The following is a 17437-nucleotide window of genomic DNA, read 5'->3' as shown; positions in this document are numbered from 1 at the left end:
TTAAAATGGCAGGGGCTTTCTGAAGCAGCCAATTTACAAGTTAGTCTAAAAATGTTGCATAAGTTGCTTCCAAATATATGTCAAGAAAAGCCTTTGAATAAAAGCAACGACAGGTGTAATGCACAGTAACAGAGTGCAGTGTTGTCAGGCTTGTTTAATATTTCAGTTCCTATTAAAAGTTTGAAGGGCAATTCAATAAGATGGGGTGAGAGCCTGTTAGGAAAATTGCATGCATCACACAAATGCAATCCAAATGCGGTCAAAATCCAAATATAGCTGAGTAGATCTCTGGCTGATCTCTTCATTCTGTGGCAGCCAGGCGCTGATGTGACCCTGTCAGGCTGCAGACTGAGACTGATGGGATACTACAGCATGTGTGTGTGTGTGTGTGTGTCTGCTGCTGCTCCGCTCCTGCTTCTCCATATTTAGAGCTAGACTCCATCCATCCTATAATCTGCATCTAGTGAGACTCGTGCTGTCGAGTGCACATATGGACTCACATAAACATGCACGCGCTCTGTCATATCTCAGCAGCTTTCCTTGTCTGTTTTTCTTGCTCCCACTTCCTCAGGTGACATGTAATCTCCCTCTTCTTTACACACACACACACACACAAATGTGTACATCCTCATTGACTATAGGAATTAAGAGTGAGCTATGGAGCTGTTAGGCACCATAGGGTGGGCCGACTCAAAGCCATCTAATGTGGCTGAACTTGTGTGTCTGTGTGTGAGAGCTGACAGGCACATTCAGACTCACCCGTGACCTTCGATAGGAGGAGGCAAGCGCGGATAATTTGGAAAAAGTAGGGAGGCTTCAAAGAGAAATGCTGCCTGAATCAGTCTGTGGCAATTTGAGTTTTACTTGTGCTTGCCAAGTGTGCATCAATATACTGTATGACTGTGCACACACACACACACACACACACACACACAAAAGTGTTACTTCATTGGTTTGAGTTGCTAATTAATTACAATAAAAGCTCAAATATATGTGTTCTATCTTGTCTATCTATAGTTATATCTATATTTTGATTTCACGAGGCACTCCTCAAATCAGTAAAGCACAGAATAAATAAGTAAAATAATGAAATTGTGGGCTACATTTGAAACACAAACCAATCAAACTATTCACTCATGTTTACTAAATAGTTTGGGATGCATTTGGGATTTGTATGAGCCCAACAGAAGTGAGTGAGCACATCTGGCATTTCTTCAGCAGCTGGCTGTTTCCCCTGATGTCTCTCTCTCTCCTCCATCCCTGTGTTTTCTCCCTCATTTCTCCATTTTTTCAGTCCTGTGCTCTCTCTCTCTCAGGTCTCACTCGTCTTTCTCTCTTTATTAGTGACCAACAGCTACAAACTCATTGAGTTATACCAAACACACAGTCATGGTCACCTGCTGCAAGTGTTAGCATGCAACTGTGAGACACAGCTGCATTAGATGATACATAGAAAGTGTGTGTGTGTGAGAGAGAGAGAGACTCAGCAGTAGTCGACATGTTTACACTTGCATTTTTTCCTACTGCTGTGTTTTGACATTTGACATGTCATGCCTCATTCACCTATCCCCCATACAGCATCACCACCAGTACAGTCACACACAGTTCTAAATGGTTGCTTATCTTCATGCATCATGAAAACTCCAACAGAGTCCTTTAGTATTATTAGAATTAACGACTTGAGGCAGTGGGGTCATTTTAAGACTTTTTACAAGTTTAATCTACATTGTGCATTTCCAAGTGTTTATATACATTGTAAGTAGGTTTGTACTGATGTGGTGAATGTTCATGTTTGAAAACACACATTGTCAGTAACGGTGTACAGCCAGTGTCCTTCTCAGAAGCCATGCATAACCCACTTATATTTTACATGTACAGGGAAACAGACAGATAGCTGCATGTATATGGCATTAAGAAAAAACACAAGATCATTACCAAGTGTCCAAAAATATTCCAAGATTAACTGCCTGTTTGGTTTGTTTGTTTTTGGATCTTAATAATTTATATATTCTTAAGGACAGAAATCTGAAACAGATGTAATCGTAAGTTTTGAAAAGAAAACAGCGATAAAGAGGATAAACAGCATAACTTATACGATGACGGGGCAAAAACACAGGAGGAATGAGGAAGTCGTGTGAGGAAACAGACAGCTGAAGGGCCTGACATGATGGCTGACGATGGAGTCGCAGAGAAGAGACAGATAGGAGAGACAAAAAGCCAGAAAACGAGGACAGCGATTCGTTTTTGTGCTCTGATGTGAAAGAGCTGTAAGGAAGATAATTCCCAAAGTAGTTCTAGTGGGGGGACAGAGACAGACATGAGCAGACAAAGAGAGAGAGAGAGAGAGAGATGACAGACAACTGTCTCATTTTAAAAAGCTGATGAGTGGCTGGAGGAAGAGTCCCACAGTTCCCAGCACACACACCGTCACAAAAACCCACAGGAAAATCCTGTCAATGACCATGGCCACATACTTCCAATCGTCCTCCACCTGAAGAGAGGAAAGATGAAAAATTTAAGGAAGCGGAAACAATACAAAATGTCTAGGACGCAAACATTCCTAGTGACCTTTGTGTAGTATTGTGAACTTTAAAGCAAATTGACACATTCACTGCACGTCACTGTGTCAACACTAGGACTGTATGGCTGAGAGGGAAGTGAGTGTGTTTCAGTATTTCTGTGCGAAGAGGCTGACAGAATCACTTGTGTGTACTACCATCCTTCTGGTTTTAAAGTAGGAGTACAATATACAGCATGTGTACATTTCTGTGCAAGAAGAACACCTTGAAACAAAGATAACTCTAAAACCCATTGTTTTTAAAATCATCCTTTAAGGGGCTAAACTGTTTACATTATGCAGTCAGGTGTGGACAATAAGATCATGGCTGCAGTGACCATGGTGCTTTGTGTGTGTCTAGAGGAGGCTGCATGGTGATTCTGCATGTATCAACGTGCTAAGAAAGAATGCAGCTGAAACAACAAAAATATCAGGACCATCCAGTGTGTGTGTTTGTGTGTGCGGGGGGGTACACAAAGCCCTCCATCTGTGGCAAACAAGCCGCTTTACACTCCCTTTGTTATTGACTTCTACACCATTTACTAAGCTATGTAGAAATTCACCTGCTATGCAGAGAGAAGACACAGAAAAGCTGTAGTTTGTGTGTCTGTGTGTTATTATAGGCACATAAATCCATCCATTCTAAAAATAAACAGTCCACAGCAGTAAACGCTGTTTGAGGATCAAGACTATATAGGACCAGGTTATGACTAAAGTAAGGCCTGAGGGCATCTAGCAGTTATATTTAAAATTAGATGAGACTGTGGTGAGGCCCTCTGGGTGTGCAGCATCCTGGAGGCCATGTCTTTGTCTGAAAGGTAAAGCATCAAGGAAGAACGTCTCATCGTTCTGATTCTCTGACTGTGTTTTGACAATCTTAACACCTAAAAAAATAAACTCACCCTCTGATTTATAATTACAAATTTGCTTTGTAGCTATAATGTGTGTTATTAGATGGGCAGTTACCAATAAAATCACTGACATATGGGTCAGGAATTCAGTGTATGTTATGTTAATAATGATGAATATAACCTTCTGCCTCAAACTGCAATTTCTTGCATGCTTAAAGGTGTTTTTGTCCTTGTTTTATGTTTACACTTCAAACATTGATCTCCACTTACAAAAATAAGTCATCTTTCTGGCGCTCAGTATGCCCTAAACAAGGTTTTTTCACATTTAAATATTTCTCCAAATGACCTATAAACACTTGAATCCTTGAAATCACTTGAGTTGTGCTTGAGGACCTGCTGGTTGCTGCTGGCACAAACACAAAAGAAACTGTATACTTGCTTGTGTACCTCTTTGGCTTTGTTACGAGTTCTCATGTTCTCTGCGATGTACTTCACACTCTCAATGGCTTGCTTGATCTCTGGTGACACCACAGAAAAGGCGACGACAGCATTGACCGGCGAGGAGGCATTCAGGGGCCTCGGTATCTTGGGCAGCTCTGACTCTTGGGGCCCTGGAGCCTGAGGTGTCGTCTGAGGAGGCAGGGGGGGAGGAGGAGGTGGTGGTGGAGGAGGCGGAGGAGGCGGCACCATCGGGGGTGGAACAGGAGTTGGTACCTCCTTGCCTCTGTAGGGGCACCTTCTGTTCTTTTCTCTGTGCAAGTCTCGGTTCATCTCACCATATTCCACACAGTTCATGGAGCCAGCTGCTGAGGAGGTTCCTCCTGCGCCGCTCTCCAGCGGCGGACACGATACACCCCCAGTTATACCTCCAATGCTTATGCTTCCTGAGCCACTTCCTACACTGTTCTTCCTCTTTTTGTTCCCTGCGCTGCTTCCTGCCAGTCCTCCTGTCACTCCCGTTATACTGGCAGGCGCGGAGCATCCCTGGTCAATAGGCCGCCTCATCAGCATTACCCTGGGCAGCACCCCGAGGAACACAGCCCTCACCCACTCCGGCATCGTGTGAGTCATGGGTGTGCGGTAGTGGACGTTCAGCACAAAGACAGTGATGACGATGCTGAGTGTGACAAAGATCATGGTGAAGAGGAGGTACTCGCCGATCAGAGGGATGACGAGTGAAGTTGAAGGGATGGTCTCAGTGATCACCAGGAGGAACACAGTGAGGGAGAGGAGGACGGAGATACACAGGGTGACCTTCTCCCCACAGTCAGACGGGAGGTAGAAGACTAGCACAGTGAGGAAGGAGATGAGGAGGCAGGGGATGATGAGGTTGATGGTGTAGAAAAGGGGCAGGCGGCGGATGTAGAAAGAATATGTGATGTCGGGGTAAATCTCTTCGCAGCAGTTATACTTGATGTCATGCTTGTATCCTGGTGCGTCGATGATCTCCCACTCCCCACTTTCCCAGAAGTCTTTGAGGTTCACCTGGAGAAGAAAACACAAAAAGATAAGGATGTAAAACTGTCCTTAGATAATTACTGTCACAAGAGCTAAACAACTATTTTTATAATTACATTGTTACTCCTCAAAAACAGAAATCAAACTTCCATTAAAGGGCATCCATTGTACAATAAAAAACATCACATGATTCCCCTGACCTTGGAGCCGATAAGGACCAGGTCTATCTTGGCCTTGTCGTAGGTCCAGGAGCCAAATTTCATGGAGCAGTTCTGGTAGTCAAAAGGGAAGTAGGTGATATCCATGGGGCAGGAGGACTTAAAAATAGCTGGTGGAACCCAAGTGATGGTGCCATCAAACTTCAGCAGAGCCTTGGTCTTGTCTTCCACCAGGAAATCGCCCACAGCACTGCGAGAGAGCCATTCCAACATTTAACTTAAAGGTCAGAGGATGGAGAGCATGAACCACAAAGTATGAACAATAACAAAGGAATGAAGTTAAAGGGCAAGCTTTGCTGTGAAACTGACTGCAGGCAAACGAAAGTCCTCTGATGTGGCTGTACAACATGAATTATGTCACAGAAATATGCAGGCCATGCATACATGAGTGGACTCTTCTAATGTGATATTTAAGATGTAGCTGCAGCAGCCTCTCTCCTAAAGAGAGGGAAGAAAAATCACACTATGTTTTCACACAGGATACAAACCAACACTCACTTGTTGTACAGGACAATGTCTGGCCTCCAAATCTTATTAGATGGAACTCGTATGAACTCAATCCCATCATACTCAGCTGGCGTCCATCTCAATTTGTAGTCATTCCACACCTGAAAGGCAAACAGATCTTACTATCATTCACAGTGGACAAATAAAAATCCAACACACGGCAGAGCCCTGAACAGCACTCACATGTCTCAGCCACAGGTTGGTTTCCATAATTTGATTCACCTCATCCTGAAAGGACAAACAGATGAACCATATTCTGTTTTTAAACATGCGTTTTTCACTATTCATTGTACGAACTGTTCTCTCACCACTTTGACCAGCTGTGATATGGACACCTCAAACTCCACAGTAACTGGGTCGGACACATTCTCCACTGGTCGGATAAACTGGTTGTACCTTCTGAACAACCTGCGAAATAATCTGTCCTCCGCCTTGGATGAAAAACAGCCTGATCGAACACAAAAAGAGAAGAAGGAAGAAGAGTTATGATGGCATGAAACATGGAGGGAAAGGAACTCACAGTCAGTTTACATTTGCCGTGTTAAGATGTAGCCTATTGAGATGATAACTGCTAATAGATTGAACTTGACTCCACTATTACTGAAAGGTCAGTCACTCAGAAGGAGTTAACATCAGTGTCAAATCAAATATTAAGGATATATTATTATTGTTTTGCCGTGTATGAACAGAGGGCGGTGATCAAAGAGTGTGATATTAGAGGAGCCATGTTTACACAAAGACTGCAAAGCCCGAAAGCTTTGAGATCACCAAACACCAAATGTTTCAAGCAACAACTTTGGAGTGTGTTTAACCAGACACCAGTGTGTGTGTGTGTGTGTGTGTGTGTGCGCGTGTGAGTGAGTGTAAGAGAGAGAGAGAATACTGCAGTCAAGGTCATGACGTGGAAAACTGCCACTAGTAACATGGTGCCTGGGATGGCACGTAGACACGCCCGTCCAAGCAGAAAATGTTTCCTCACTTGGGACAGCACACACTCACGCCACCAGCACACCCTCAGAAACACTGCCTTTCAATGAGCTCCATATCTTCTAAAAATACACGTTTTCTCTGTGTGTCCCTCTAAATCTCATCATTTCGTTGCCATGTTCACACAGAACACTCCAGTTTTCCCCACATCTGAGCCCTCATCTTTTAAACTGACTATTGCATTAGAAACATATTGATAACTCAAAGGCTGACGTCTTCCATCACAGCTTTTAAGTCAGAGTGTGATGAGCATGTTATAAAAAAAGACAGTGGAACACCATCGAACCTGCACTTGGGGAGCTGGGTGAGCCATTTCAGAGATGGAGGTGAATGTGGTTCACAAAAACATGCACACAAGTGGGACACAACCCATATACCCTCAAATAGCTACATTCACTGAAAATGTTTGTTTCCTTGACAACAACTAAATAAGTCATGGATCTTTAACGGGACACTTTCTGTCCGAGTCCGTTTACTCCAAAACGCACAGAAATGTGATACACATGTTTGACGTCCTCACAGTTTAACCTGCATCATTTCCATAAATACAACATCACAGCCGTGTGGGTCATTCTGGAAAAAAGGCAGAAAACTAACAGTGTGTACACGCTTATCTATACAAATTTCACATGGACTTTTTCACAGAAACTAGCTTACATTGTTGGCGGCATGACCGGCTGGCCTTTCTTTTTATATAGGTTTATTATTAAACCTATATGCTGAAGCAAATATTTCATATTCACTGTCCATACAGTGGAGTCATAAAGCCGTACCTCAGTTTATTGCCATTGGGAGTACACTTTGATGAATATCTTCCAGACGTCTCCGCTCACAGTCTGCCTCTGTTTTTAGTTTGGGAGTTCATTGGTCATGTTGACAGAATCTATTTTAATTTGCAAGAACAACACACAAGTGCAGCCTTCCTTAAAATGTTCTTCTAAGCATTTTACTTTTTTAGTTATTAACATTATCAGGTGTTTTCACCACAGCTCAGAGGTACACCTCTAAATCACTAACGCAACCCCTTACACAATCACAACAGCCAAAATAAAGACATCAGTCCGAATCAAATAAACAACCACACTGCATGAACAAAACTGTGCTTAGGGTGCTGCTGGTGCTGTGTTATCATAGGACATCTGACATGGTGTGAACATTTAAACACAAAGGATCCATTAGTCCAAGTTGGAGATGAAAACTTACATCAAATGCATCCATACGTCTTTCTTCAAACTTCTTTTAACATGTAATCAGACTGTATGAGTACAATTATTATAGGGCCACGCATCAAAAGACAAATAAATGAAATTAAATGTCCATCTCCACATGTTGCTTTGTTCTCCGCTGGTTGAGGGAGAATAGGCTTTGCAGGCCGAACAGGGTGTGGTTATGAAGCCTCTCTGGGCGTGTCCAGAGAGGACAGGGCAGATCAGATTAGCAGAAGTGTTCAATAACTCCTGATTTTAACACTGCAAATTAGTTAGGGCAGAAGTGAACCAAAAAGGCCCATATTTTAAACCCCTCAAATCTTCAAATCATCAAAAACTAAAAGCAAACCCACAGATTGTGTGGAAGAAGGCGCTGTATTACAGTAACTTCAAAAACTCTAGAGAGGTTCTCTGAGGTCACTTAAGTCTTACAGCTTAATGAAAGTGGCTTTCTCTGGAGACACTTGTGTAATTTCAGCTGTGGGTACCTGCCTTAAAAAGTGCCCGCTGCTCTCTGATTCGCTGTGCGGTCAGAACCTTGTTTAAGCCTCTAATTGGGTGAGGGAAAACCAGGGCAATTATAATCAGTCAATTAATTGGACCTTTTGTTCTTCATGACAGAAAAAAAGAAAAAAAGAATAAAGCCAGTATTTTTTTTTCCTTCCTCCATTGGCACAGTCACTTCCTTAATTTGCTGTGCCACTGAGGATCTTAAGTAGCCTTAGTTTAAAGGAAGTTAATTATAACCTTTGAACTTTCTCCTCAGCTGGGTATTCTTCTGCTTCTAGTACTTGCCACACACATGAGTGTTTAAAGTGAGGATTTATTCCTAATTGTACACACGTGAGAGTGAACTTCAAATCCAAAGTTCCAACTCCTCCAGCTGTGGGATTACATTTATAACACAAATGTTTGTAATGTGTTCTTATGTTTAAAGGCTGCACATTAAACATCATTAAACAAACTGACCCCCAGAAGCTTGAAGATCACAAAAATGAGACGAGTGGAGTTATTTAACCAAAAAACAAGTCCTAATTGGTCTAGAGATCAGAACCAGTAAATAGAGGCAAATAAAGGAATGTTAACTGAGTGTAAGCTGTAAGTTGTTAACCACTGCCATATGTTTCATTTTACCTGATGTGTGTGTGTCTTTGAGGTGTGATATCTTGGTGACAGGTCTTTGTACTGATGCACATGAAGCCAAGTCATGCAGTCATGCATTTTCACCCTTAAAAAGCCATATTGATTTAGAATTAGCAGACCAAGCAGTGAGTCTGTCTTTGTGGCTACATGGAGCCTAAAGCTGCAGAAAGACCCATGGCCTGTGAGAGGCTCTTTGATCAGGCATGTGTTTAACAGGATGAAGCCTTGAAGCCAGTAGTGGACAGTCTGAAGGAACTAATTACCCTCCAAAAATACACCACTGACAGCGTGTGCGAGTGCATCAAAAAGAGATACAAAGCGAGCGGCTGCAGAGAGAGACGATATGGGGAGAAAACTGACAGCAAGGCGGCGCAGAGGAAAGTGAGATAGCGTGTGTTTGCTCTCCAGGGTTTCTGATGGCCTGACTGTGACATGCTGAGTGACGCACAAGAGGATCCACAGTTAATTACTACATTTACTGTGACCATCCCATTAATAAGCAAGCATGCCTGAGCTACGTTTGTGAGCCTCTGTGTGAGGGTGTAGCATGCTGTATGCTGTGTGAGGCTGTGTGTGTGTGCACACGTTCCTATTGAAGTACAGTATGTCCATTCACCTTTGACTCACTCTGAATATGACTTTTCACTAAATGCATTAAATTCAACATTGCATCCAGAGCAGATGTGCGATTTCTAGGGTCAGAGATATCTTCAAGTCTCTTCAAGATATTTTCAGTAAAGTCACATTTTTTATGATAAAATAAAAAGAATAAAACGATGGAATGAGCCATCGGTATATTTAAGTGTAGTAGCCTTAAAACACAGTGAACAGCTCATTTTATTTACTTTACATTAAGTGCCTCCTGTCACAGCTGTCACTAGAGTTGAAGGTAAGAGATGCTGGTGAAAACATTGTTGATAATATGATGCAAGGCTACTGAATTCTCACGAGATTTGTGAGATCAGAAAGTCACATGATAACCCATCTTGTCAGGCTTTAGGCTATATGAACTTGTGGCCAAACAGCAGCTGTCCTGTCCAGTCATCGTCCCATAGTTGCCATACTGGCAGGGACAAGTTACATCTGGCCTGGCTCTGTAATGTAGAGAGGCAATGAGCACTTCTGTGATTGGCTGTAACACCAATTTGAAGAAGCACAACTGCTCCATTTTGATTATGATTGTGACATCATATTTTACACTAGTCTGAGAGATAGAGTAAAATAATGCTATTAACAATGTTGAGTGTACTATAAGAACTGTGGAGAAATTCTCATCCTGTCTGAGACATCTTGCTCAGCCTCATCTCTGGTTTTCTATTTTACACCTTCTATTCCTCCATCCTGAAGCGTGACTCAGTTCATTGCCAGCACGGACCAGGAAGTCCCAGAGGAACCAGGCAGCAGGGCTGTCTGGAGGAGGATGTGTGGTTTTTGTGTGCTTACATGTGTGTTTGTGTGTTGGAGAGAATTGTGATGGTTTAAGCCAATCCATAGGGGGGTGTCAGAATAAGGCCTGTGGTGGTTACACAGTATATGTGTGCGCACAGGAAAGAGCAGGAAGTTGGCTGAAATAATCACATGACAATCGCGTTAAGAGGATCCTCGAGCTGCCACACAGTCCTTAAGCCACACGCTAACACACATATACACACACTGATTGCCTGTCAGAGTTTAATGCAACTATATTGCTTTTGGGAGGGAAACCAGAGAGCTCTTCTGTAGTTTCAAGGGAAGCTCAGATGAGCATTTAAGTCTGGTGGAGGAGCAAATGTGCATGATGACTCAATCCAAGCAGATAAGGGCCATACAGAGGCTTAATATAAACCATTCAGTTCAGATAGAAAAACATGTTTTTGATTGTTGTCACACTACGACTCGTGTTGATTTTTTTTTACTAGCCGCCTGCATTTGCTGCTCTCTTGGGCATCACTTGTTTCAATGCAGATCATCTCTACATTGCTGCAGCCCATCGAAATACACAATAAATGGAGATGAATGGTTGAATTGTAACACGGATCAGATCAGTATAATGCAAGCCTGGCTGGACAACTTTGCAGCAGGCAAGATGCTGCAGGGAAATGCAATTTCACTCCCTCCAGTCATTCGGCCTCAAAGCATACGGAGCCAGTACTGTCCTGAAATAAGCTGATGTGCAGCTCAGTCTATTCCACAGGCTGTGATTTATTTTGAATGTCATAACTCAGACTAAAAATCCTATGCTGTACACATCCCTCATCCCTTACCTCCAAGCTACTTCAACCAGATTCTATTTTTGACTGAAACACCACAATCCCATGGACTGTAGGATCAGCATTTCCTCTGTTGTGGGGACAAATCAGCCGATCCTGGATGGCAGGAGACAATACCTTCTCTAGCCTACTAATCAGACCCCCACTGGGTGAGTGTGTGTGTGAGTGTGTGTTTTTTCAGGCACTTATCTGCATACACAGCCCCTGTTCAAAATCATACAAAAGCCCACACAGTCTAGATTGAGGGATTGAGAAAACGAAGAGAGAAGAGATGGAGGACAGAGTGGGGGAAAGAAGAAGGTGAGGGTAAAAAACCCCCTCATCTGTTCGTCTTTTTGACCTAAAGAGCCCAGTTAACCAGCTCTAACTAGTGAAAACGTAAGAGAGGATTTTCTCTCACTAGAGTAAAATCTGTTCTGCTGTGAAAGCACCGACACTCATCCTTTCACTGTTTTCTTTTGAAATTCTCTCAGTTCAAGGGCAAAGCAGCAAAAGCAGCTGGCTGTGGCAAATCTCTCCAGTTGCAGAGAATGACAGCGAGAGGCGTGAAGAGAGAGATAGAGAGAATTGAGGGGTGTTCGTCCCACGTGTCATAAAGAGACACATGCCTTCCCCTCCACTATACCAGTGTGCATCAAGTTACAGGATGTGTGAAGGCAGTGTCTGTCGCATGATGACTGGAGCGTGACAATACAAAGGCCCTTAATGCAGTTCCCAGGGGGGCCTCTAGGTGCCACATCTGGGGTTAAATCCCTGCTGCACTGAGGGCTTAAAAAGTAAAAAGTAAAATAAATGCGAAAGCGCTTTAGCTCACAGCCAATTTATACCACTACATGTCTGGTAGACTATCTCCTGTAAAGCATTTCTGTTTGTCTGGAAGGTTTGGGCGTTTTCTATGAGGAAGAACGTGTGCCCTCGACAATAACACAGTAACTTGTGTTATTGTTAATGGCATGACATCTGACTTTTATGATGCTTGTTTTGTTTGTTTTTGACTTTTGTCTCAACGGGACAATAGGAAGTGGACAGAGCCACACTCAAGCTAGCTTGTGAGTCATAGCTAGCTTTACAGATGTTTTCCTACCTGCCATCTACTCAAATAAAAGGTCAATAAAAGAAACAATTTACTTGTATTAAACTGTTAATAGATTCAATATTTTTTCAGACGTATTTGTGTTCCTTTACTTAAATTTTGAGGATCAACTATGGAATATCAACCATAAATAAAGAGGGATAAAAGGGGATAAATAAAGTAATTCTGATTCTGATTCTGATAAAGAGTCTACAGCATCATCTGCAGTATGAATAGGTTATGATATTATTGAAGGCATTAGGTGAAGGAACGTCAGCCTCTCTATCTGTCACAGGGTGTCCACAGATTATAAACATTCCTGCTGTCTTTGTTGCACAGGATGGAAACTTCAGCAACAAACTGACAGGTGTTAAATTGCAAAAACAGCAGTGAGCACTTAGAACAAAGATGCTGCCAAAAAGTATATTACCACATTAAAGTGGGTTATTTTATCCCCACACACAGACACCCATTATGCATTCATGCACCCATCGGTAAGGATGCTCTCCCAAGAAAACTCCTGTGTTTCTGTTTGTAGAAGGGAATAAGAAGAAATTCAGGGTTAACATTCAGTTACACTAGAGAACATACCACAAAGTGTTGCTTTAAAGCATGTATCTTTTTGCTCTGGTTCCCCAGGGAACCACTCAAGGACCACACTTCACTATCTCTGAAGCGCACAGGAGACCTGTATCCTCACGTGAACTAAAGACAGGAGAAAATATCTCAAGAGTTGAATTTAGAATGGAGATAATAGAAAGAATAGATCACACAGCCAGTTCCAGCTGCGATCTAATGAAGGAATCTGGAGGACACTGTGCAGTAATTACCACCGGCAACACGCCCTTGAGCAAATAACAAAGTCCCAACAGCTCCAAGGAATGTATAAGATTTAACCTGACCCTGACCTCTGACCTTTCTGGAAGGAAGAAGCCCTTCATATCTGGTGACTCTGCAGAGATGAAATCAAAATTGACAGTTAGTGAGTTGAATCTGTAGAAAACCTATGTCATCCATGTGTTGGCACTTTTTTTCACATATGGCTGCTCCTCTGTGCCTCCAGGCACCAAAGTATCAGCTATAATGCGACATGTCAAGATCCAGATCATCATCTCATGGGAAAATTAAACCCAGAGTGCATCTTAAAATATCACGTTTGAATAATTCCACGAGCCTACATCCCACTGGAGCCAACTCTATACAGCATAACATAACTCTACAAGTTTAAAGAGCACAGATCAGCCTATTATAGCATCTCACAGGCATGTAAGGTTTGTGAATAAGAGACATCAAAATGTGAACAACAGTTGTTGTGTTGCTGCAGAATGTGCGCCCCCTCCAACTCCCAGAATACTATGAGAAGAATTAGTGATATTTCCGGCATTTGACATCTTCAGTATGCATCAATGCACAAACACAATCCAACTGAGAGGATGCGTTTGATTAAAGCTTAACGTGCCCTGTCCGGGCGGAATCATTTTAACTTTGATCTACTCTCTGGATTGGACATAAGCGCAGTTTGTTTTCATTTAGAAGCGCATAAAGATGTCACCTTGAGGTGATGTAAGTACGAAAAATACTAAAAACTGCACAAAAATATGAACAAGGTAATTGTTTTGAGTGAGTACTTCCCGTGCAGCGAGTCCAGCACCGATTGACGGTGCGCTGCGTCTTACCTTGCGCTGCGAGGAGCACCAGCAGGAGGACGTGTGGTAGTTTCCTGGAGAAATTCATCGATACATCAGAGCTAGGTGACTCTTGACGTGGATAAAATGCGATGCTGGCCAGTTAATTCTCGTCAGGACCCTGCTGCAGATGTTTGTGAAGCTTCACGGTCAGAACCCCATTTTCCTTTTGCGCTCCAGAGCATGGAGAGGTTGGACTCGCGGTGCGCTCTGCCGACATGGAGAACTTCTGCTCGTCCCGCCTCTCCTCCACCAACCCCCTCCGTCCCTGCGTCCCCACACACACCCACCCACTCACCAGAGGGCCAAACCTAGCGACCTGACTCACAGTGACTCAGAGGTGCTAGGCTTAGAATAATGAAGTAGCTTTCAAATCTGTCTGGAAGAACGCAAGTCGCACTACACACAAACATCCACAGCGAGGAATTCATTCTCATCCGTCTGTCATGGAGATTTGGGTAAATTTAGAAACATTTTAATGAAAAGAGAGATTACAAAAATTAAACTAAAATATCTCTATCCTATAATTACCATCTATTCAGTGCAGCCGCAGGGGCTGAGACAGCACAGAAACCTACACACACCATAAGATCACATATTTTCAGGACTGAGCTGTAAATGACCTATTTAGTCACTTAATTGATTTTGTAGGCATAACAATGCTCAGGCAGCTTAAAGCATTAGCTGCACTATAATAGAGTCTTGAAGGCTGCAGAGTCTGCCCAGTTCAAATAATGGAAACCTATTGATGCATATGGAACTGCATCAGATTTATGCTGTAATGATGGAGCATGCAGAGTCCAGACTGAATACTGACTCATCAAAAAGGGTGAAATGCAGTTGTAGATACCACACTGAGGTTAATTTACTTTTACTGAAATGTCATTTATGAGGTTTTTCTCTGCATTGTGCATTCAGTTTTGAAAGTATAATCCTTTAAAAATCAACCACAACATAACAGTATCTTCATTTTGTTTGTCCAAACATCCAGGGAGGATGGATATGAAAAGCTTTTAGTCGATTTGTTTGTTAATATTTTATGGAACTATGTACATGTGTGCATGCATGTATGCAACACATGCACCTGAATTAGTGTGTGTACACATACAGAGCACTATAGCATGTGTTTTAGCAGCATAAAAGGTGCATGTGTCATTGCTATCCACTCAGGACCAATAGATAAACATGTTGTTCCCACTACATCAAAAACAGTTTACAGCTGTTTAATTTAAGATTCAAGCCAGTGTATTTGATGCAAACTGAGCTGTTAATTATAAGGTGTATGGTAGAAAGGTGGCAGCTCAAAAGCTAAGAGGCTAAAGACAAGTGGGACTGCTCTGTCCTCAGTTTTCAGCTCAATTAGTTCTGTCATTGGAGAGTGAAGTGAACCAAGGTTGTTGTTAGGCTCGCAGGAGGAAGAAGCTGCAGTGGATAAGTGCTGTACATGGGTCGACAGGTAAAGAGAGGGAAAGTGGTGTTTATGGAGCAAGAAACGGAAAGAGAGGGTGTGATCATGAAATTAAAGACATATGGATGATGATATAAATTGAGATCAGCTGACCATGACATGTTAAAGAGAAGAGAAGAGAAGAGAAGAGAAGAGAAGAGAAGAGAAGAGAAGAGAAGAGAAGAGAAGAGAAGAGGAAAATTCTAGCTGCTTGATGTGTTTCAGTGTGACATTGTGCATTGAGTGTGTGTGTGTGTATGTGTGTGTATGTGTGTGTGTGTGTGTGTGTGTGTGTGTGTGTGTGTGTGTGTGTGTGTGAGAGAGAGAGAGAGATAGAATGAATCTATTTGCAGAATTTTTAAATTAGCAAGATGCAGTGAAAAGCTGTGGAGGAGTCTCCACCCACCGGCCCAGAGTGGAGAGAAACAGAAGAACTGTATTTCTGTCTTTCATTCACTCATTCACATTCTCCTGCTGTGTTTCTTCTTTTTGTATATAGCTACATATACACGCTGCAAAATCTCCTGCTCCTTGGCATTAAAAAAACAAACATTTGAAGGTATGTTACTACATGTACACAAGTCTGTAAATTAACTCCCAAAGGTCAAACTGTGACCTTTGTCATTATTGATTATTTAAATACCCATGGCTGCATGTTTGGAAAAGAGGCAATAAAGGTGTATATTTACAGAAATGATCTCTTTGGAAAGCTTTTCTTGATTAAAAAAAGATAATGCTATATGTTTAACCCTTATTTCTGTTTAACTAGAGAAGTAAACAAAGATTAGGATTGTGGGTTTGTACACTGTTGTACACAGTACAACAGTGTACAACAGTACACTGTACTGTTGTACACATGTATTCTGTGTTAGTCAGAAAGCCTTCAGTCAGCACTGTGAAAGTGGAGATAATACACTCAACAAAAATATAAACGCAACACTTTTGTTTTTGCTCCCATGTTTCATGAGATGGACTTGAAGATCTAAACTTCATTCCAGATACACAATATTACCATTCCTCTCAAACATTGTTCACAAATCTGTCTAAATGTGTGATAGTGAGCACTTCTGCTTTGCTGAGATAATCCATCCCACCTCACAGGTGTGCCACATCAAGATGCTGATCTGACATCATGATTAGTGCACAGGTGTACCTTAAACTGCCCACAATAAAAGGCCACCCTGAAATGTGCATTTTGTTTCTGCTTTATTGGCGGTCTGGGGACTCAGAACCAGTCAGTATCTGGTGTGACCACCATTTGCCTCATGCAGTGCAACACATCTTCTTCGCATAGAGTTTATCAGATTGTCTATTGTGGCCTGTGGAATGTTGGTCCACTCCTCTTCAATGGCTGTGCGAAGTTGCTGGATATTAGTGGGAACTGTTGCACGCTGTCGTATACGCCGGTCAAGCACATCCCAAACATGTTCAATGGGTGACATGTCCGGTGAGTATGCTGGCCATGCAAGAACTGGGACATTTTCAGCTTCCAAGAATTGTGTACAGATCCTTGCAACATGGGGCCGTGCATTATCTTGCTGAAACATGAGGTGATGTTCATGGATGTATGGCACAACAATGGGCCTGAGGATCTCATCACGGTATCTCTGTGCATTCAAAATGCCATCAATAAAATGCACCTGTGTTCTTCGTCCATAACAGATGCCTGCCCATACCATGACCCCACCACCACCATGGGCCACTCGATCCACAACATTGACATCAGCAAAGAGCTCACCCACACGACGCCACACACGCTGTCTGCCATCTGCCCTGAACAATGTAAACCGAGATTCATCCGTGAAGAGAACACCTCTCCAACGTGCTAGACGCCATCGAATGTGAGCATTTGCCCACTCAAGTCTGTTACGGCGACGATCTGGAGTCAGGTTAAGACCCCGATGAGGACGACGAGCATGCAGTTGAGCTTCCCTGAGACGGTTTCTGACAGTTTGTGCAGAAATTGTTTGGTTATGCAAACCAATTGTTTCAGCAGCTGTCTGAATGGCTGGTCTCACACGATCTCGGAGGTGAACCTGCTGGATGTGGAGGTCC

At 42.6% G+C, this 17437-nt stretch overlaps 1 protein-coding gene across 1 annotated transcript; it reads right to left on the bottom strand.

Moving 5' to 3' along the window:
- Nucleotides 1-2000: 2000 nt before the first annotated feature.
- Nucleotides 2001-13998, bottom strand: LOC114442360 (neuronal acetylcholine receptor subunit alpha-3-like). Its single transcript, XM_028415835.1, has 7 exons — nt 13927-13998; nt 5900-6039; nt 5775-5819; nt 5583-5692; nt 5067-5274; nt 3856-4893; nt 2001-2491 (listed from the first exon to the last, which is right to left on the bottom strand). The coding sequence occupies exons 1-7, from the start codon at nt 13982-13984 to the stop codon at nt 2366-2368; spliced, it is 1725 nt and encodes a 574-aa protein (XP_028271636.1). The 5' UTR covers nt 13985-13998; the 3' UTR covers nt 2001-2365.
- Between the last annotated feature and the right edge of the window lie 3439 nt (nt 13999-17437).

This window comes from Parambassis ranga, chromosome 10, assembly GCF_900634625.1.
Source record: "Parambassis ranga chromosome 10, fParRan2.1, whole genome shotgun sequence".
Taxonomy (NCBI): Eukaryota; Metazoa; Chordata; class Actinopteri; family Ambassidae; genus Parambassis; species Parambassis ranga.
This window is presented reverse-complemented; position numbering and strand designations above follow the sequence as displayed.

Coding starts and splice junctions, on each gene's coding strand:
- LOC114442360 (XM_028415835.1), bottom strand. CDS start 13,984: ATGAATTTCTCCAGGAAACTACCACACGTCCTCCTGCTGGTGCTCCTC. Junction 5,820..5,899: donor TATCACAGCTGGTCAAAGTG/GTGAGAGAACAG, acceptor TTGTCCTTTCAG/GATGAGGTGAATCAAATTAT. Junction 5,275..5,582: donor GACATTGTCCTGTACAACAA/GTGAGTGTTGGT, acceptor GCTCTCTCGCAG/TGCTGTGGGCGATTTCCTGG.